At 34.4% G+C, this 21,136-nt stretch overlaps 3 protein-coding genes across 6 annotated transcripts; all 3 read right to left on the reverse strand.

The window, feature by feature from the left end:
* Positions 1–1,097: 1,097 nt before the first annotated feature.
* On the reverse strand, positions 1,098–12,698 carry LOC100779740 (phospholipase D delta). 3 transcript variants are annotated; one of them, XR_414448.3, is made up of 12 exons: positions 11,718–12,698; positions 10,630–11,586; positions 10,069–10,185; positions 9,683–9,877; positions 8,827–9,105; positions 8,667–8,735; positions 8,382–8,532; positions 7,550–7,698; positions 6,582–6,752; positions 2,829–3,026; positions 2,027–2,389; positions 1,098–1,590 (listed from the first exon to the last, which is right to left on the reverse strand). XR_414448.3 is itself a non-coding variant. In XM_003524186.4 (11 exons), exons 2-11 carry the CDS (start codon positions 11,578–11,580, stop codon positions 2,096–2,098), a joined length of 2,574 nt encoding a protein of 857 aa, XP_003524234.1. In that variant the 5' UTR covers positions 11,581–11,586; positions 11,718–12,698; the 3' UTR covers positions 1,098–2,095. The 3 variants fall into 3 exon arrangements, 1 of the variants encoding a protein (XP_003524234.1); XR_005891544.1 differs by having other exon boundaries at positions 2,018–2,389; XM_003524186.4 differs by having other exon boundaries at positions 1,098–2,389.
* A 279-nt stretch (positions 12,699–12,977) lies between these two features.
* Positions 12,978–14,587, reverse strand: LOC100813636 (ferredoxin-A). Its single transcript, XM_003524958.4, has one exon. It carries the CDS (start codon positions 13,581–13,583, stop codon positions 13,140–13,142), a length of 444 nt encoding a protein of 147 aa, XP_003525006.1. The 5' UTR covers positions 13,584–14,587; the 3' UTR covers positions 12,978–13,139.
* On the reverse strand, positions 12,978–19,971 carry LOC100780276 (transmembrane 9 superfamily member 1). 2 transcript variants are annotated; one of them, XM_006580158.4, is made up of 12 exons: positions 19,705–19,971; positions 18,076–18,274; positions 17,887–17,991; positions 17,019–17,036; positions 16,815–16,912; positions 16,576–16,728; positions 16,321–16,446; positions 16,030–16,196; positions 15,722–15,816; positions 15,233–15,606; positions 14,740–15,013; positions 12,978–14,610 (listed from the first exon to the last, which is right to left on the reverse strand). In XM_006580158.4, exons 1-12 carry the CDS (start codon positions 19,789–19,791, stop codon positions 14,543–14,545), a joined length of 1,764 nt encoding a protein of 587 aa, XP_006580221.1. In that variant the 5' UTR covers positions 19,792–19,971; the 3' UTR covers positions 12,978–14,542. The 2 variants fall into 2 exon arrangements, with proteins under 2 accessions (XP_006580221.1, XP_003524235.1); XM_003524187.5 differs by having other exon boundaries at positions 16,312–16,446.
* Positions 19,972–21,136: the final 1,165 nt, after the last annotated feature.

Here is a 21,136-nt window from a genome sequence, read left to right on the forward strand (position 1 = left end):
AATTTTAGAAAAAAAGGCTTCTTTGTTATTTTGCAGGATTATGGTGCCGGACAAACTAGGATTACTTGAGAGGAAGGCTGGGACAAAGCTTTCTAGAATGCTTCTGAGGGAAGAAATTGATGAGAACTCAACAGTTTACAGGGAGGAAAACAATGGAGGAATTGTTCATGCCCGTGGCAGTAAAGAAGATGATGATAGAGATGGTGAAATGGAAGGATGAGTTCAGTGATCGGGTGAAGAAAATGAGGGTGATTTGAAGGAAATTTTACTTTTATTATTACTGTTGTTATATAAAATGATCAATTAAAAATCAACATAGCTACATATAGAAAAACTTTTGGTACGAATCCTTACGTATTAATGTGATAGTATTTTATTGGATACATATTAAGAATAAAAGAAATAAAAAAATTTGAAATAAATCATGCAAAATCCTTTTGTTGAGTTTGTGTGTAAATATTTAATAATTTATTGACGCATTTCACATTTCCCTCTTGTTGAACTACGTCCTATTTTTAAAATTAAGTAAATTTAACCCTATCTATTTTACTTCCCCTTTTTTTGATACATTCTATTTTACTTCTACCTAAAACACCTAATATTTAGGAATTTACAAATGATTAAACATTTAATAATTAAGATTTAGTAGAAACATGACAAAATTTGAACAAAAAATATTGTAAAATTAGGATTAAAGAAGGAAAATTGAGTTATTTTAAGTAAAACTTGTTGAATTTAGGAAAAAAAGTCAAACAATTTAATTGATGTAAATATTTTAAATAAAAATATAAAAGGGGTTTTAAATAAAATGAACAGACCAACTTTGCTTAATTTTAAAAAAAGAAAAACTTTATTTGACTTGAAAAACCTTAAAGAAACAAAACCATAGATAATCCAAACTAAGGGAACCAAATCTAAAATTAACTCAATTTTATTTAAGAGAAAAATGTTAAGAATACTCTCTTATATAAGATAATTCCTTGGTTGAAAGAAACATATTGAATCTCATTCATGTAAAATAACATTGAATTTTGAACATTAGATAGGAATCGCGACAAAGATTTAAATCCCAACTTAACAACTTCAAATTCTTCAAATTGAATGAAAATCATATCTAGATTACAGATTTACAGTATAGGGGACAGAAATACAAGAACTGTATGTTATGCATAATCAATGATGTCATGTATTATGCAGCAAGAATATCTTAAGTTCCCAACTCTTTTTCCATTCCTCATCTTCATCCCGTATATTAAAAAGCCACCAAACTAGCAACTAAATTAAAATTGCTACACGTGAAAGGAAAAACCATGATCCAAAAAATACATTTCATGCATCAACTGAATCTACTGCTCTGCTTACCCCTGGCATTATACATGTGCATATGCTACCACATTATAGATGTTACTCAATGCACCAGCCAACCAAGTACGTCAAAAGCAGACTCAATTAGGAAATTAGAGCACTCATGCAGAATGTGACCACATCATCTATATTTTCCAAGCTCCAAGCTCCATCTTCCTCTTGATTGTTCTCTGACCATAATGTATCTATTGTTCCCACAACGGTAAATATAACTGTGCAGGAAGGCTGAAATCCATTTTTAATCAGTTGCGTGAGACAAAAACTTACATGTCCCTAATGTACAGACACGTCGATTATGAGTAGCAAAAGCCCTCGATACATCTAGTTCATACTAGCTACAAATTTAAATTGTACTACTTTCATTTAGAGCTTTATTTTGATACATTGTCAGTCTAAAGATTTTTATATGACAATTAGGGATAGATATTATATCCAGACTCTATGGATACCCGCTCAATGGGAACAGATCAGGGTCTGGCTATTTACCACAAAATTTAATGGGATGGATGCAGGAACGAGTACTACTAGTCTAGTACTCAACTAGTCCCATACTCGCACCTATATATATATTAAAAGAGATCTATGCACTCACTATCAAATACAGAAATTTACATACAAAAGGTAATTTTAAGTGTATATAAATTGGCTTTACCATCATTACCAATTTTTTGAGCTGCAATTCTTAGCGGCTATATATATCTGTAGGCGAATATTCTAAGACTTTGGTTAATCAGGTGGTTAATGCATCCGGAAGTGAATTTGGTGATCCAAGAATTTTGCCACCAACATCAGGAAAGGATTCATAATCATCAAGTGCACTGACTTTTCCATCCCTGCTGATCTTAACTGGATATTGCATCAAGTGTCCCCTCATCCGATTCTCTTCCTCAGACACATATATGTCCCAGTTTCGTTTGGCAATTTTGTTGACATGTCTGACACATTCCAGGTTGTGAGGTTCAGCAAAACAATGATCAAGACTGCCAAGGTGCTCAGCCCACAGTGACATTCTGTATCCATACACCTACACCAACACAATCGTTGAGGGAATTGCCAATTACTGAGAAAAGAAAAGATGAAATTACATAACCAAGACCTATTCACTGATCTGAGTTTATGCTACGAGTCCACTAGTATGAGAGGGTGTCATCAATTATGCTTACAATGATTTATTCTAATAAAATAGCATGCATGATTCATCCAAAAGATATAAACTATTTAATGGTGGGTTGGCTTTATAACACTTTGGGTTGATACAAAGATTGGAACCTCAAGATTATACTTTCACACACACATAAATATTTAGTTAATTAACTTTCTTTTGGTCGTGTCTAATTATTTCGTGTGTTTGCAATATGTGCTATATATATATATATATATACTTTTATCTTAGATTAATATGCTCATTTCTTAGCTAGTACAACTATTCTAGTTCATTAACAAACGTAGCTGGAGCTTCAAACCTGGCCACGTGGATGAGCATTCTTTTCTGTCCATGTATATTTTGGTTGATAGGCACCCATAGCTATTTCTGTGTCCCTTGAACCATCTAAGGATCTCTGGTTAATGTTTGCTGATCCAATAATTACGTATTCGTCATCAACTACCATTCCTTTGGCATGAACATAAATCATAAAACGTCTGAATTTTTTAACTGATACCTGATTATAGAAAGGGAAAAAATAACAATAAGATCATAAACTATCACCACATAAACAGAAAAAGTCTGCAAATGGAACTGCATGCACCAACTGATTACTTCTCAAATGTAAATATGTAATGGCCATTATATAATGCTGACACACTTTTATAATTTATTCAAAATTAAGTAAATATTCATTTGACAGATAATCCAGATCATTTGGCACTAGGCATATATTTCATTGACAGTCTCATCGACAAGACTAATACAAACTTATGGAATATCTGTGTGAAATGTTGAAAATGATAAAATCAGAAGGAAATATTTTCTTTTATTTCTTCCTTTTTGAAGTTGTATTTTCCATCTAAGGAATTTGATCCAGAAGACCAATAAACATTTTATAAATTTAAGTTACTCTAAACTTGCAATCTTGATTATGTTTAAGTTAACTTTTATGCTAATAAGTCACACAGATATAGATATGAAGGCTGGGACTTTAATCTCCACCAACTTCATTCCTGCTAGACGAGAAGGAGCCATGTTGCTCATTACTCGTCACACATGTATGAAACTTGATTTGGCTTACATAAAAACCATTTATAAGTAAGAATCTCACATTATTATATGCCAATTTTCTTCACTGCTATGTTTAGATGCACTTGACCTCCCAGACATGTGATTTCCAGGACTTGTTAAGGATTCATCAAGATTTGGTGCTTGGAATTCAAACTTCGACTATGTTGTAATTTCTATTAAGTGCTTTGTCCAAACATAGGTGGGTAATGAATGGGTAAGACAGACCACCCATTATTCAATCATGCACTATGGGGAGATTTTAATACTTACATGTAGCCAGACATGACCATGACCACTGTAATGCTTACAATTGATTAGTTTGAATTAGCTCAAGACAGAACCCTGGGGATACACAATCCAATTACAAATTAGGGATACACAATCCCAGACCAACACTTTATTATTATTTAACGGCTACAAGATCTACAATTCCGTGAGCTTGGGCTTCTTCTGCTGGCGACATAAAAACATCTCTTTGCATGTCTTCGGATATAAGACATAAATGTTTGCTAGTTCTTTGTAGCATAAACCCCAAAATAATCTAAATAATCTTTCATTAAAAGCTTTCAAAAGTAATAAAATACCAATACCCTAAGAGAGAACTCCAAATATCTATATGATCAATACAAAAGGGTGGTAGTTTAGTTTAGCCTAATTAGAAGCTCTCAAGGACCCTAAGTGATAACTAGTCTTGACAGTGTCCTATTAAGGGCAATGATTATTATAATTATTTCCTAAAGAGAAGAAATGGCATTAAACTGGAATTTATGCTAGACATCGAAGCACGTTCTATAAGAACGAAAGTGAAGCAATAAACTGGGATCAATTGAATGCCACAAGAGAAGAACGAGTTGGTGATCGATTCTCATCCAATGGTCCTTTTCGTTCTCGGGGATTTCGCTGGGTTTCTTCGTTAAATGGTCGTGGAGACCTTGGTCTTTGAACCCATTACAAGTAGTTTTTGCCGTTGAATTTCCCGGGGGTTAGGGTGGCGTTGGCGGGAAATTCAAACGACGCCGTATTGTTGCTAGAGGATCCGATGTAAAAGTCATTCTCACCGTTATTTAGGAAAAGTGGAACCTATTTCACACGACCAATCAAATCTATACAATAAAAATATAGAATATATCATTTGAATGAACACACTTTTTCAACAATATATTTTCAATATTTTATTTTTCTTTTTTTAATCCTGTAATTACCAATAAAAATCTTTTTGAATCATTTCAAAATATTATTAGTGTACTCTTATTTTTTATTTACATGTTCGATCTTTTAATTAATAAATATAATTTTGATGATGAAAAATAATAAATAGTTTTTGAAAATTATTAAAATGACAATTATTTTATGATAGAATTTATTTCGTAATATCCAACACTTCTAACTCAAATGAGGAGTTTATAAGTTTCCAACTTTAAACACAACTTATAAGTTAATTTTATCAAACAAAAAGAAAATTAAACAATAATTTATAAAAAGTTTAATGTTACTTTTGATTTATTAATTTTTATTTTGAAACATTAAGTTTAAAAATTTTAATTTTGATCTTTTATATTTTTAAAATGTATCATTTTAATATTTTAAAAAAATATTGAACTCTTTAATTTTTAAAATTTTAAAATAATTAATTTAACTAAAAATCATCATTATCTTTAATATTTTAAAAATTATAATCAACCAAAAAATAAAACACCATCTACTCACACATCTCCTCCTTCCTCCGGCGCCGGCGACAACAACCTCTCCCTCGTCGCCGACCAGAATCCCCAGGCCGGATGCGAAGCCGTGCTCTTAGCCCTCTACGCGCACGAAACATTAAGCCTAAAAATTATAAACAGATGAGACAGGCAATGGTGCGTCCAAAGCTATCCCAATCCATTACATCCAAATCATCCTCCAATCTGAACCAGCGTCGCCACCTCCGTCGTCGAGCCTCCGACAGACTCCGACCGCGCCATCACCTTCGTCTACTACTCCCCCTCCGCGCTGTCTGCTGTACCTACGACGATTGTCCCGTCGTTCGATCCATTCTCCGCAGCTTGTTCGTCACCAACGACGAGCGCGACCGTGAAGAGCTGCAGCACATCCTCGGCTGCCGGATGAAGCAACAACGCAACCAAACGTACAGGATCTAAGTTTTTTTTGTTCAGATCTGAGCATTCTTTTTCCCAGATCTGAGTTTCTTTGTTTCAGATCTAAGCTTTTCTCCCACACACGTTCCAATTTGAACTTCAATCGCTCATGCTTTTGCAACCTTTTTGACTCTGTTTTGTTTTCATGGTTGTTCTTGTGTTCATAGTTGTTGGCGGGTATAGGGGGTTAGGGTTGCCAACGGAATTGGTGAAGTTGGCTGTGGTGCGTGCCGGCGGCGGCGGGTATAGGGGGTTTGGATGGTTGTTGGTGTTTAGGAAAGGAAAAAGGTTAGAGATTAGGATTTTTTTTTTATAAATAAAATAAAGATAAGAACGTTTAGAAATCGGCACTGTATTGAATTAATTGTTTTAAAATTTAACAATAATTATTTTAAATTTTAAAACACTAATGAAATTAAATGTTTTAAATGAAAAATAAAAAAATATCAAAATAATATATTTTAAAAATATAACAGACAAAAATGTAAAATTTTAAATTTAATGGAGCACAGGTGGTATTAAACCTATTTTTGAGTTGTTTATTTTTAGAAAAAAATTTATGCTGTAATAACTAATAAATTATAAGTTGTTGCAGGATTTTTTCTGCATTATGAACCTAAGCCTTTGTACACAAGGTAAAACAGGCACAACCTATTATCGAAGTTCTTATCAATTTGTAGAATTCAAATGTTGCAATAACTATTTTGATGAATGATGAAGGCATTATTGTGACAGGAATTAACTGCTTGTGTTTTCATAATGAGCAGGTCAAGAAATTCTAAGTGCTGTTCAATAAGTATTTCAAACAAAATGCAATGCATAATTTGGATATGGAAACACAAGGGTAGTTTAGTTTAGCATACCAAAGCGCGGTTTTCAGATGGATTTGGTGTTGGTGAAATATTTGTGGATTGTGGTTCTCTCTTTCCAAGGCAGTAAAAATTGAGATAATCTTGTGGATGATACTGATAAGAAAGTCCTGCTTTTTCAAGGGCATCAGCTACAATCTTGTACATCATAGACATTGTCTGTCCCTATAGTCATCCAAATTTCAAATACAAGGGTTGTGATAAGTACACCTCAATCATATTTGTTATGCCAAAGAATAAACGAAAAAGACAGAGATAATAAGAAAAGAATACACATACATATATTATTGTGGTTCAGCTAATGTGACCTACATCACAGACAATGAGTCTCAAACATTGAAACAATGAACATCCGTATTTTTACTCTAACTTGCGACTCCATAAATCCATTTACATTATAAGGAGGTACATAAAAAACAGGCCTCATAATTCAGGACAACTCGTTAACAAAATTCCAGGCTTCTCAACGATATCCATAAATTTGTGTCACTTATGTTATGTACATCTATTAAATATTGGGAATGTCAAACCCCCAAATTCATCCTTCCCCTTATGGTTTGTGAGTTCATTTTCTTCAACCAATTGAAGGTGAAAGAAAAAAATAAGTGTATGCCAATATATAAATTGAACGAAAAAATGATTTAGGAAGGCAGTAGAACAGTTTGAAGGAATTTTTTTGTTGATTTTTTTGGGGTACATAGTAGAATTTTAATGACAATAAGTCTGTTGCATGTGACTTTTAAGTTTGCAGTGATTGTGGATTATTAGAACATTTTCATTAACCACATTGCACTAGTTTCCCTCAAAGAATATCCATTACTAGGTAATAATATATAAGTTTGTGGAACAAACATGTTCTACCAAACTGACTTCCTAATTTAGACTGACTCACATGAAAAGTACTGAAAATGTTCATCTGCAAATTTTAACAAGGGAATATACCGAATAGAAATTGGTCTGACCTGCCAGAACAATATTTCTTGAACAGCAGCACTTGTTGGAACACCCTCTGGCCACATTGGTATAACTATATATACACAAAAACGTTCATTTGCACCGATCTTACCAGCAATTTTCAAAGCCAACTCCATGGGAACCAAGTGGTTAGCACCTGTTAAGATAAGAAATAAAAACCTTACACTTGCAGTGTATTTGTAAAAACTACAGCAATGTGTACCTCTCAAATTGACTTAATATTCAAATGCTACTGAAACTTAGGATCAGGAGAGTGGTATATTTCCCTTAAATGTTAGCAATAAATATGAATTTGTATAATGTATGCAGGCATTTGAAAACAATATTACAAAAAGAAAAAATAAAGCAATAATAAACCCTTCAAACACCTTTTGGTGCACACCATATTTACCTAATAAACTCTTAAGATTAAGAAATCTAACATGGAAACGAATGCAAGGTTGTAAACTTGTGTCTTTATATCCTCCTTTTATCTCTCGCACGAACCATAGACTTTATTGACTTGTACTGAAAAAAACAAGTGTATCCTTCTTTCAATTTTCAACTTCCTCTATTAACATCCAAAACTCCCTCTAATGCCAAGTCTTTATCTTGGATAGTGACACTTAACAGGATTAATATGCAAATGATTTGTTGTATATTCATGCGCCTCCCACTAACCTGCCATGTTTGTTCCTTCATAGATACACAATTATATCTTCTGGGTCTGTGGCATATATATAGGTACATTACCTAAAGGCCAGAATTTGATTTTGTAACAACGCAAAAACTAGCAATGCCTTATAAAGTTGAAGATATTGGAAAATTAAGTTTATCTACCTGCATTGTTTTTATATGAAGGCCAATGATAGGAGGAGCCCAAAAAATACTGATTCTCAATATATACAAAGTGCTCAGCGGATCTTATTGCTCTCACATAAGCAGTATGGATGCTTTGATCTACTTTCAAATTTTTTCCACAAAAAAGATTCTGAAACAAATTAATATTAAAAGTTAAGGACTAATTTATCTCAATATAACTTGAAACCACACCCCAATGTGAAGGTAATGAAAATAACAAGAACTCGTAGTATAAAGGGGCATCACGTACAACCTTGTTCTCACCTGAGCCTTAGCTTTGTCAACATCCTTAGGAAATCCCTTCACAGATCCTGAATCTATGGACCTAAATATCTGTATTAAATGCAAATTCTAGTTCATAATCTTTACTTGATTTTATCAGGGGCACATGTACATCACAGATTCTATCAACATATTTCCATACCTGCACATTCCAACTCTCGGGATCATTTTCATCGGTTACATGAACAGATTTATCGCCGTTGGAAGAAGGAGAAGGTTTGACAATCCATGAAATCCGGTCTAGCCTTAGCAAAGCGTCATCATGCCAATTGGTCACCTTTTTGAGCCTGAAGTCGCGCCATTTTTTGGCCTTCCTCCATCTTTGTTCAAAATTGGTCAATATATCATATGCTGCTGGACCTTCAATTTTGCAATGTAAGTCATGCCATGGCTGCCTTGGTGCACATGAATTCGAATGTAACTGTGTCATATAGCACACAATTTCAGCAAATTCCCTTATGATATTTTTTTCTCCTTTATTTGGTGCTGATGTGTGCATTTGTTTTCCTTCTCACTTTCACCCATCACCGTGAATATCAAAAAACCATAGCATATACTATGTGTATAGAAGATAAACATTGACATAATTGATTTTACAATGACATATGAACACTCTCATAAGGCAAAATCACCATATAAGGCAACATTGAAGATCAACAGATAATCTAGCAAATGAAGTTTATCAAAATTAACAGACAAAGAAGAAGATTTTGAAAAACTCTCGAGCAAAATCAGAAATAAAAATTTGGTTTTGTTTAGAGCACAGCATCATTCTTTAATCTATTTACCAACCCTACCCCATTGGTAAGGCTCTCGCTTCTTGTCGTCATTATTGTTGACAAAAATCAGCACACAGAAAAAGCCAGAAGTTGGTATTATTATCTTTATTCCACTGTATGCACATAAAGATATGTTTTATAAAATTCCCTAGTAGTATAATAAAAGAGAAGGCATGCTTTATTCTTGTGAATTCTTCAATGTTTACAATAAACACTTACTTGAAATGTAGGATTATGAAAATCATTATGAAAGACTGTATCTAGATCACGAAAAAGCCGATGCTCCGGTGTATCATATCTACCATCACATAGATCCAAACCACCAATGAAAGCTGTTATTTTCCTATTATTCCCAGAACCTAGACTGTCTACAAGAACACATTTCTGGTGATGCGTAAAGAGGGTTCCCACAACCTGGACCAAATGATTCAATCAAATTAGTATTGTTTTAAGTTTTAGCTAAGTACACAACATGACCTCGTTATATCTATGACTACTACTAAATGTAAGTCTTCCAGTTAAGAAATAATGACATTGATGGTGACATCAAATAGCTAGTATCTTTATCCAACACAATTCTAAACTCAAATGCAAGAACTCCGTGCCTGTTGCTTGAAAATACTGAGCTTATTGCTTGCATAGCGTGGAGATAGCACACAATGAACAGTAGAATGTTTGAAAAACTTCTTAGTTTCTTCATCATGAGTCTGCATGACACCATCCTGCAATCAAGAAAATCAAATATTATAATGTACATTAATTTTAAATCTTAGTGACACAGGATTAAGTACAAAGTTTTTATGCAACCATATCTACATTACAATAATCCCTAATGAAGGAAATATCTGCTAAACCTTATATTTTAGGAATCTTAAAAGCCTAGCATCTCATCACTGAATGTTAATGGTGCATATACAAGATAGTCTAAGCAAATCCACCCCCGTAAAGAAGATACATCACCACTATCTTTTACTTCAGAACCCACCCAATTTTATCCTAAATAGAACTTTACTTTGTATTACTTTATGGTATGAAAGTAATATCATGAATTTATTTGGAAAGCAGTGCAATAATTCAGGACAAATAAAAAACTAACTTCCCTAGAATTTGATGAGGAAATCAATAGACATCATGTTTATTTTTCTGATCAGGGTAATGAGAATTACTGTTTTCAAAAGAAACTTGTCATGTGAAGTTCTGTCATCCCAAATCAGCATAACCACTCGGAGCCCTTCTTGTGACTTGTACTTCAACAGCTCTCCAAGTGAAAGCTCTCCCCCAGAAGGCAATGGTTTTGTTGCCTCTCTGACCAGCCTCACTGGGTGGTAAACTGACCATCCTATAATGTATATCAGGTGATGAGCTTCCAAAATTGCATGGCATATGTCCTCCCAACATTTATTATGCTGAAACACTTTTCCACCCTCAAGTGTAATTTCAGGTAGCATACCATCAGGTAAATGTGCATCTTGATATAGAGTCACACTCCCTCCTTTCCTGAGAGGGAAATATGTTTTAGGAACTCCTAAGGCTTTTCCATCCCCACTACTAATACTTTCTGAACGGTTCACTCCAATTTGCCTATACTGAACAGAAATATGCAATTCAGGATAAGGTTTTAAGCAGTTTCCGTACTGACCAATGATGGGAAACCAATCATTAACAGTATTTCCTGCAATTATCTTCTGAACAGGTATCTCCACCACTCCAATGAGTTCAGCCCCAAGAATATCATTGTCCTTCACAAGGAACTCAAGTTTTTGAGCAGGGTGAGCAACAGGCACAATAAACTGCTCATCCCACAAAGGGTTCTCACAGTTAGCAATCACTCTAGTCTGAGCTATGGTAGCCCCAGCAATGCATACAGAAACATAAGGGTCACTAGTTATCATCTTGTCTTTTCCAGAGTGTGTCTTTAGTCCTTTTATAAATGGAGGGTGGCACATGTTGCCCATAGTGATGCATTTTCTAATTGTTTCACTGGATAAATCTAAATTTGGAAGAGACTTGGCTTCTATTATCAACAGATCCAAGTCACCATGTAAGAAAACCGGTCCATTAAGGCCTTCATACTCCCTGTTTGGAGAGCTTTGGGAAATACCACCATGACAATCCATTTCAACCTGAGAACTCAAAAAAGATGCATGTTTTCTAAATTAGAACACTTTGTTTTCAGGTGCTAAAATCCAAATTCAAGATGCTTAAAGCATTATGGAAAATAGTTTCAAAAAAATATAACATGCATGTTGATCACCTTATGATCCTTTCAGTTATTTCACATCATCATCTTTTGGTTGTAAGGAAAACATGCCTCTTCAACAAATTCTCAGAGGTTCCAGTCTCTTTGACAAAGAGAGGAGAAGAAAAACGATTACCTGGAGAAGAAGCCAATGACAAGAAATAAAAGTAAAAAAAGGGAAAAGAAAAGAAAAGAAATTTGTGTGTATATGGATTCATGTAACAATGTTGCAGTTCAGAGCATGGTCCAACACCACGTCCACAAGAAGCAGGAGAGAGGTTTCTTAGGCCGAAAATGGTGGCAAATCTCGTGGAATTAGAAGTTTGGAACCCATCTCTCTCTTGGTTTTTCATTTCCTGAATTGGCATATTCCAAACGAAATCCATGCATGGGAGAAAAAAATTATAGAAAAATATAAAAAGAAAGAGATTGGTGAGGTGGAAGCTGATGGAGAGACCAAGAGATTGGAGACATTTTGCATGGAACCAATGAACTTTGTGCTTTCTTCTGGTTACCCCTCTCTCTCTCCTATACACATGGAAATGTTTAAGAAAAGGAAAAAGATTAATCTATGTTTATCATCCTGACAAATGTTTTTTCTCCTTAAACTTTTCTTCCTTTATAATTTTTAGTCATTTTCATATATTTTATTATCATTTTAAATAACTTATCACATTTATCAACTTACTTTTTTTATTCCCATCTCTCTCTTGCTCTTCCATATTTTGGCCATCATAATTTTCAGTCCTTTCCCTCTGTTTTGATTTTAAATCCTTAAAAGATTTTTTTATTTATTTTAGTCTTTGGGGTCAGGTAACAACTTATTAACTTGTCAGGTTATGACAAATTGTCACACAAGTTTATTTTTTTTCAATTTTTTTTTTGTTTATATATCCTCATTTGTTCAAAATTGTGGACAAATTTTGTCACTAACTAAATCAACTAATTTTTTTTAAAAAGTATGAATTAATTAGTCTTGTATGACAAAAGAAATAATAATAATATGGTGAGAAGATGTGAATTAATTGAAAGAATATATTAATATTGTTCCTGTCTTCTCTTGCTAATAATTATCACAGATATGGTTCACCCATATTTTGTTCAATTACTATCAAAAGCCATACACAAAACATTACAATTGGGCTTGTCATGTTACTTGCCAGTTGAAAAATTAAAATTACTCTTATTCTGCCCGGATCCATCAAAGAGGAAAGAAAAAGATCAAGAAAAACTATTGTGCATAAACAGTAAGAAAAGCATCACCAAACTAATGAATTAAGGTGCAACAATTTCACTTGTTTTCACAAATATGACAAAAGTAATAAACTCACTATTTGTCACAAATATGCCAAATCACTATAACAAAATAAAAAATCCAAGATATAGATAGAATTAGAACAGCAATGGATAAGATTACATCATATATATATATATTGATCATTCGATCTCTCCCTCCTTGTGTGTCTCAATGACAACGTCTGACCTAGGTTGAGCAACACAGGTGAGAACCCAGCCACTATCTATTTGCTCATCATCAAGGAAGCTACCATCTGACTGGTCCACGTTACCTTCCACAATTTTGCCAACACAGGAAACGCAAGAACCGGCCCTGCACGAGTAGGGAAGTTCAATGCCTTCGTCCTCTGCCTTGTCAACAATGAAAACATCATCTGGGCATTCAAACTCCACTTCTCCTTCTGGGGTTATGAGCTTCACCTTGTACGAGGCCATGCAAGTGACACGACCACCTCGTCCACTTTTCAGACCAAAAAGAGCTTCACCAACGTTGGGGAATGTCTTTAGGCTTGTGGTGGTCATAGGTTGCCTCCTCATGAAGGAGGTGCTCACCATGGTTCCGGATAGAGCTGCTGTGGTGGCCATTGAATGCACGATGAAATGAAAAACACTGGAATATGCTATGCACTAGGTTTGTGTTTTGTGACAACTTATTAAGGGTGTGAGCTTGTGGAAGTAGTGTGTTTGCAACACGTAACGACCTGAAGTTGCATCCAACCCTATCTGCCACTTGGCAGCGTTGTACGCGTTGCTTTATTTTCTCCTTTATCACCACTCAGATTGTGGTTGGCACGCATCCAACCCTATCTGCCACGTGGCAGCGTTGTACGCGTTGCTTTATTATCTCTTCTATCACCACTCAGATTGTGGTTGGCACAGCCCTTATATCATAAATGTTCAAATGGAACAAGTTTTTTGTATGGTTCTGAAACAAGTTTATAGCCATTGGATGCAAGAGGTTTATCTACTTGAATGGTTTTCAAAACTCCATTTCAGTAACAGGTAGGGAATTACATACATATGAGCTCCACAAAGTTCAGATAGCAACTCTAGTTGTCGCGGCAGCAACGAGGTCGAACCATTGTTAATCTTAAAATAATAAACTAAACGGTGAAGACACTACAAACATTATTTATCATTTAAAAGTTAAGGAAGCAGATAAGAATGATATTCAGATGTTCATACAAAATTCATTTCCGAGACTTCATCCCCTCTTTACATATATTGAATAGTTGAAACCCATGTTGGGGAATTAGACATCAGTCCTTCAAGGGACCCCTATTTTATAAGGGGATGAAACAGTAACCACAAGAGTTGAATATTGTACTACTTATCTAAAATTATGAAGACAATCAATTACAGCCGGGGAAAGAATCTCAGGGCTTCCCCAATATAGAAAAATAATACATCCTCATTCTCAAAACCCTGTGGATTCTACCTGTAAACATTGTTAGGTTCCCCACACATGACCAGAGGCTTCCTCCAAAAATTTATTGTCTTCAGCAACAAACCTATGGAAGTGCTCAGGTCTGACTCAGAAAACCTTAATCGCACTTGATGTTTCTGTAGATCCTCCTCACGAACAAATTTGAACCAAGAAAACCCACAGCTCCTGCACATTTAAAGATAAATTATAACCCAATTCAGGACAATAGAAAGAAGTGGGGCTTAATCAGCACACGATAAGATATCCAATCACATAAGCAGGGTGAAAATCTAAATCAAATTGAAGAAGACTTACCACATAGAATTCCTAGTCCAAGAGAAAACATCAAAGTGTATCCAAAATAAAAGCTGGTCTGGAAGAAGCCTGACATCTTCGTCTTCACATAGAAGTAGTATATTGAGTACAAATACACATAAACAGCTGTTGAGGCAGCTGAAAAGAAAGAAGTCCATTGCCAGTGGTAGTTCTCAGCATTTAACAAAAAGTATGTCCCCACAATTGTCACACAAACGGTAACGATGATAAGAATCAGAAAGACTAGCAGCATAAAGCCATACACATAGTACACCTGTATGCCAAAGAGAGAAAAAATATATAAGCCAATGTGAAGGTTCACCTGGCTTCCACTAAAATATACACATTTTTTTACTTAAAAAGACCAGTTTCAAGGATTATTTTCCTTGATAATGCTCTGCTCTTATGACATGCGAATAACTTTTATAACCAAACCAATAAGTGAAAAAGAAACTTTATCACAGAAACAAGTCATAGTAGTGCTGTGATTCACCTTGTAATTCCAGAAGGAAGTGAATACAAAATACATTTCAATGAATATGCTGCCAAAGGGTAGCAGTCCTCCCATCAGAGAAACCACAGAGGGTGTAAGGTACCACTTCTTTTCAGGAATGGGACGAGGAATAGTCTTTACACGACAGGGATTATTCAGAGCACCACTCCAGTTTCTTCCAACAACTGTGCCAAGAAGTGCTAGGGGGAAAGAGATGAAAGCCCAAATGACAAATACAACCACCATTGTGCCAAATGGAATTGCTGCTAGAGACCCATAGAATATAGCGATTGTGTTTAATATAAATCCAATTCCAAAGCACATGAATGGGAACAGAGAAGCTGTAAGGATCATGGATTTAATCCAGTGTTTACCTAACAAACATAAAAATTAGTTGCATAATCATTCAAAACCAAAAAGAGAAGACTGAGACAAAGCCACCCAAACATACTTGGAGCGAATATACAGAAAATTAAAGAAGATACTTACCCCCATTTCGTGAGTACATCCCCCCACTCACATAACCAGAAATGAAAGATGTGAGAGCATAACACACAATGAAAGTAGTGACAATGGCTCCTCGCCTGAGACAAGCAATTAAGGAAACTTACATGATAATCAACGAAAGAGAAAGGAACAAACAACACAAAGTGTTCCAACTAGTATGAAGTAGAAATAGCCAACTGTGCAAGCACTGCCACATGCTTATTACATTTAGTAACATTAGTACGCAACTAGGTTCCAATGAATTCATTATTCAAACTTATGTTTCAGTCAGTTGAAGGTTATGCACATACCCAACATACAACATCCCAACAATAGCCAACAAGACGACAAGAAGAACCAGCAACGCAAGTTGAGCACCAGTGCCAACAACAGCTGAAAGAATAACTAAGTTGCGAGGAGGCCGAAAAACATCACCATGCACAAGTTTCCAGCCAGATTCTTCACTAACATCTCTCTCCTGTAAGCATGGAAGAAATGACCAAATATTCAACAATTAGAACCACAATGCTTTATCTAGTAAGAAAGGATTCATATTCCACAAATAATTAAGATAAAAGTCACGAAACCATCACCAGACTTTCCAAATCATCATCTTCCCGAGCATACTTTGCATAGTCATTTCTCAGAGTTCGCATCAATATCATTGACACCAAACCAGTAAGGAAGATGACCATCATGAAAGAGTTAAAAATGGAGAACCAATGAATCTAGGGAAAAAGAAAACAAAGGAGCAAAATTCTCAGTGGCAGAGCTATGGTAGGACCAACATGGATGAATACATAGCAATTCACCAAACCATAAACAACACCATTTCAATTTTAAAAGCAAAGCTGTACCTGATGCTCAAAGAAAGGATGGTCCAGGTAGACATCAAAGCGACGCCCGAAAGTGACATTGGTAGAATCCCATTTGACAGAATATGTCATGTCCAAATGTTTTCCTACTTCCAAAGGCTTTGGGATATCCTGAGTGAGATTAACATGAATAATCTGCAAGGAAACAGACCTTAATATGAAACTTCAAGGATTCCATAACCTGTCATAAGATAGCATAAGATATTTAAATAACTTCTAACCTGATCATTGTTGTATTTAACAATAATGTTTTTGTGTGTGTAAATGACATGCTTGCCATTATCACTGTTCTTATCAGGATGTAACTCACCAACATATCCTTAAAATGAAAAAGGAAGTGTTAGATAAATGACTAACATGTGAAGTACAAAACTACAAAATCATATCAAATAAAGAGAAAGAAGAAGAGGCAGTTCTGGACATACCCCACAAAGGTAGATCATCTGAACTTGTGTTTAGTGCATCACATAGCAGACCAAAAGAAATAAGAACAGATGCTAGTAAGTAATTCAGTTAAAAAAGAAAGAGAATTTAATAATTATTAAATTATTTAATTAAAAGCATACAAGGAAGATCATCCTTTGGAACAAATCCTCACAAGTCACAACATTATGACAATCAAAACAGAATAATATCGATGATTAATTAACACTAAGTTATTGAAAAATACTCAAGAAATTACTTCACACAGTTCTTAATTTAATACTTTCAGTTGTAATAGTGACTATAATATAGAAATTAACACTTACTAAAGTATTCTAGAATGCTTATGAATAACTATAAGGGCTTGTTTGGTAGACAAGATAAAATATAAGAATTGGATAAGAATAGGATAGGCTAAGACCATAATAAGCTTTTATACTATTCAATGTTTGATGTGCACCAAATAATCTATTAGACGATATTTATGCTACCCTTTGCTATGTTTGAGGTGAATTAGGAGATGATATAAAATATATATGTAAATGACAATATTACCCTTTTGCAAGATACTAATATATATATATATATATATATATATATATATATATAATATCATAATATATAATATAATTTTTACTATATTTTTATATAGAATAAGCATAAGATATTTTGGAAATTTCCATATATTTTTAGGTGTTCTCTGGTTGCTTCTGCTATACATTTTGATGTTGTGTTTATTTTATTCTTCATGTTACTGTAATGACCAAAGAAATAATTTTCTGCAAGCTTCCAACATTTCTTGAAAGTACAATCATTCTATAAGTTGTCAATTATCATAGTAATAAGTGAAACAAACAAAGCAAAACATACCCATGAAGAATTCAAACCAGTAATTATTCTCTATTGCATCCTTGAACTGTTTCACCTTTGCTTCATCGAGATCTATCTGGCAAAAGACAGTCTTATCCACATTTCCTGAAAACAATAGCATGCATTAAAGCCATTTTGCCATCCAACAGCTCTTCTATTAAATACATAGTACGAAAGAAACCTTCATACTTTGGAACTTAATTTCAAGTTGGCTATCGATGAGCTCATTGCCACCCAGGACCTCACCAAGACCACCCCATTTGTGTGCAGCACTAGCACTACTAGATGGATGACAAAATGGGAGGCTGTAATAGTTGTATGTTTCTTGTGGATTGTTATAAGGACCAACTTTGTTCACCCAAAGGTTAACTTGTTCATCATGTTGATACTGCAACAAAATAAAATACATCCGTTTAAAAACAGAAGCTGTTCACCACTTGATACTACAGATGAAATACACATATTTTAATCTGTTTCACCAGCTCAGTGGGGAAAAATTCTGGGATAACAAATATAGTATAGGGGTTGGGATAAACGTTACAACTGATTAAAGATATTGAGAAGGAGACAACCACATCTACAGAGAAAGCAAGGATACATGAATTGAATCATAAAACTGACTACTATGCAAAGAAAAAGAGAAGAACAACATATACTAAGTTATTGACATGATTTATAATTTGATTTCGGATTTTCAGTTCACTGAATGATAATCAATTATATAATCTATGATAGTCTTCTGGGAGAAATATTAAGACACCACACATTGGCAAAGCTTAAAGCTCAATATTTTAAACCTTCTAGCAAAACATGTAATGAGTGTCCACATCAATTCGATCTCAAATTTATGTTAGAAAATCAAAATCCAGACTCTTTGTCTAGTAAGCCAGTTTTATTCAGAGAACCAGATAACAATGTTATTAGAGTAAAAAGCATGCAACTCATAAGATGATGCACTGATCTTAAACATTACTTAAGTACTCTAAATCAAACTGATCCACCATTAAAAACTTCTTATGTTAGGGTAGAATTTGATTTACAACCACGCCCAGAGAATCCTACATAGTACATACACACTCAGTTAGTTACAAATCAATTTTTTTTCATCGGAACCTTTTCAGTTCTAAAAAGAATTATCAGACAGCATATATGACTAGTAACTGTTAAACTTGTTTTAAAAACTTTGAATCTAAAAAATGGGGTACACAGATAGGGCGACAATTCTCCTCATCAATCTTCACAATACTGAAAATAGTGCAGATAGATAGCACAATTATAACCAAAGACTTCTAAACAACACCAAAATTTCTTTTCTGTTCTGTCCAATTTCAGCCAACCCTCTTTTCACACATCTCTTAATGGACCCTTCTATGTATTCAATGACAATTGATGCACACAACAACAACAAACTAGGTACCCAAGCCTAATCACAATGTAAGCTCTTCCCACGTCACAAGTCACACAATACAGCATCTCGGTATTTCAAAAACCCCTGAAGCTTAATTCCAAACCCAAAACTAGCTCAGCATTAATTATTATAACCTTTAAAAAAACAGATGATCCAAGATCATGAACTAGTAAAAGGGGACAAAGAAGTCAAATTGAATCTAATTAGCAGAGAAAAAGCCAAACAATGAACAGAAAACACCCACATTGCAAAGACACCTAGGTGAAAAAAAATCCGAAGCTAAGAGATTGAAATTGAGTGCAAGCAAGAGCTAAAAACGCACGCGGTAGGCAGATCCAAATCCCAATGCAGCAAAGAGACTGTAGATCGAAAAGAAAGAAGGGAAAAGGATTTGGGGAATGAGGAATTACCTTGTGATCTGACTCTGAAGCGAAGGCGGAAGCAAGGAAGAGAGAGAAAAGGAGCGGGAAGAGGAGGGATCGGGATTCGAAGAACATGGCAGTGATGAGAGAGAGAGAGAGAGAGAGAGAGAGAGAAGAGACAACAGAACAACACAACAACAGAGGAAGCACGAACGGACTATAATGGTAATTTACGTTGTGGACGACGAAAGAGAAAGTAAGGTTACGTTACCACTACACTGAAATGAAATGAATAATGCTGATGAGTGTAAATTTCTTTCATTTCATTACGGTTTTTGGGGTAATACAGTGAAACAGTGTTCTGTGACTACGACGGTGAAGTTACATCTTGGGCTATTTGGTTTCCAATCTATAGTCCAGTACGTGTGTTATATTATGGCCCATGTATTCAGTATTCACACCCCTCCCCCACCACCACCCATTTTTTTGTCTTTCCACTCCTCACTTTTTTTCTATTGTGAATTTTTCATTCCACCCCTTTCTTCCCACTTCCCATGTATTCAGTATCCTTTCCTTTGAATGTTATTTTTTAAAATACATACCAAACATGAGAAATTAAATTTCTCAACCTATTGTTCCTAAGGAGTGTTTGGTAGGGAAGGATTTTTTTCGTACATGAAAAACATGATTCGTGAGAATGTGTAAAATACCTGAAAATTAAATATTCATGTAAAATATGTAATTAAAATTTTTTTTCGCTCAGAAAAGTTGGATTTTTGCCTCCTTCTTTAGGAATGTTTTTGCAGAAATGCAAGATAAAATTGATGTCTGATGATTTTCTGACATATTAATTGTATTCCAAACATAAAAATCATAATTTATATTTTAAGATTCTGAAAAGGTAAACAAATTTCGGTACGAAACCGCCTAGGAAAACAACATCTCTTGAAATACTACAATGTATTATTCAAATGTTATAAAGTTTGTATTAATGAAAAATCTAAAACTAATTGACTTAAAGTCTTGTATCATGCCTCGATGCAAAAATAAATAAAATAAAAACACTAATAATAGTTATTGCATCAAGGATAATTTAATTCTTAAATATTTTTATTTATTATTTTTTTATATTATTGAGTTAAAAATGTGAGTAATGATTTATTGCACACACAAAAATAACAACTACGATTTAATTAAAATATTTGAATAAATTAAATTTTAAAAAAGTGTGAAATAGATGCCTGGTAAGTTTTCTCAAACCTGATAGTGATAAAATCTGACAAATATGAGTCAAGTGATGGTAGTCATCCACTGAGGAAGCTATGTTGGAGCCAGTTGAGGAATAGTTCTCCATTCCAGAAATGGCTGATCGATTTGAATACATGCATGGCAGATATCCCAAAGCCTTGAGCTTTCATCCATGTATTCATTCAGCCATTTTCCTCCAACTGACAAGCAAAGCCTTTGGACCAAAATGGTT

Source organism: Glycine max, chromosome 5 (genome assembly GCF_000004515.6).
Source record: "Glycine max cultivar Williams 82 chromosome 5, Glycine_max_v4.0, whole genome shotgun sequence".
Lineage (NCBI taxonomy): Eukaryota > Viridiplantae > Streptophyta > Magnoliopsida > Fabales > Fabaceae > Glycine > Glycine max.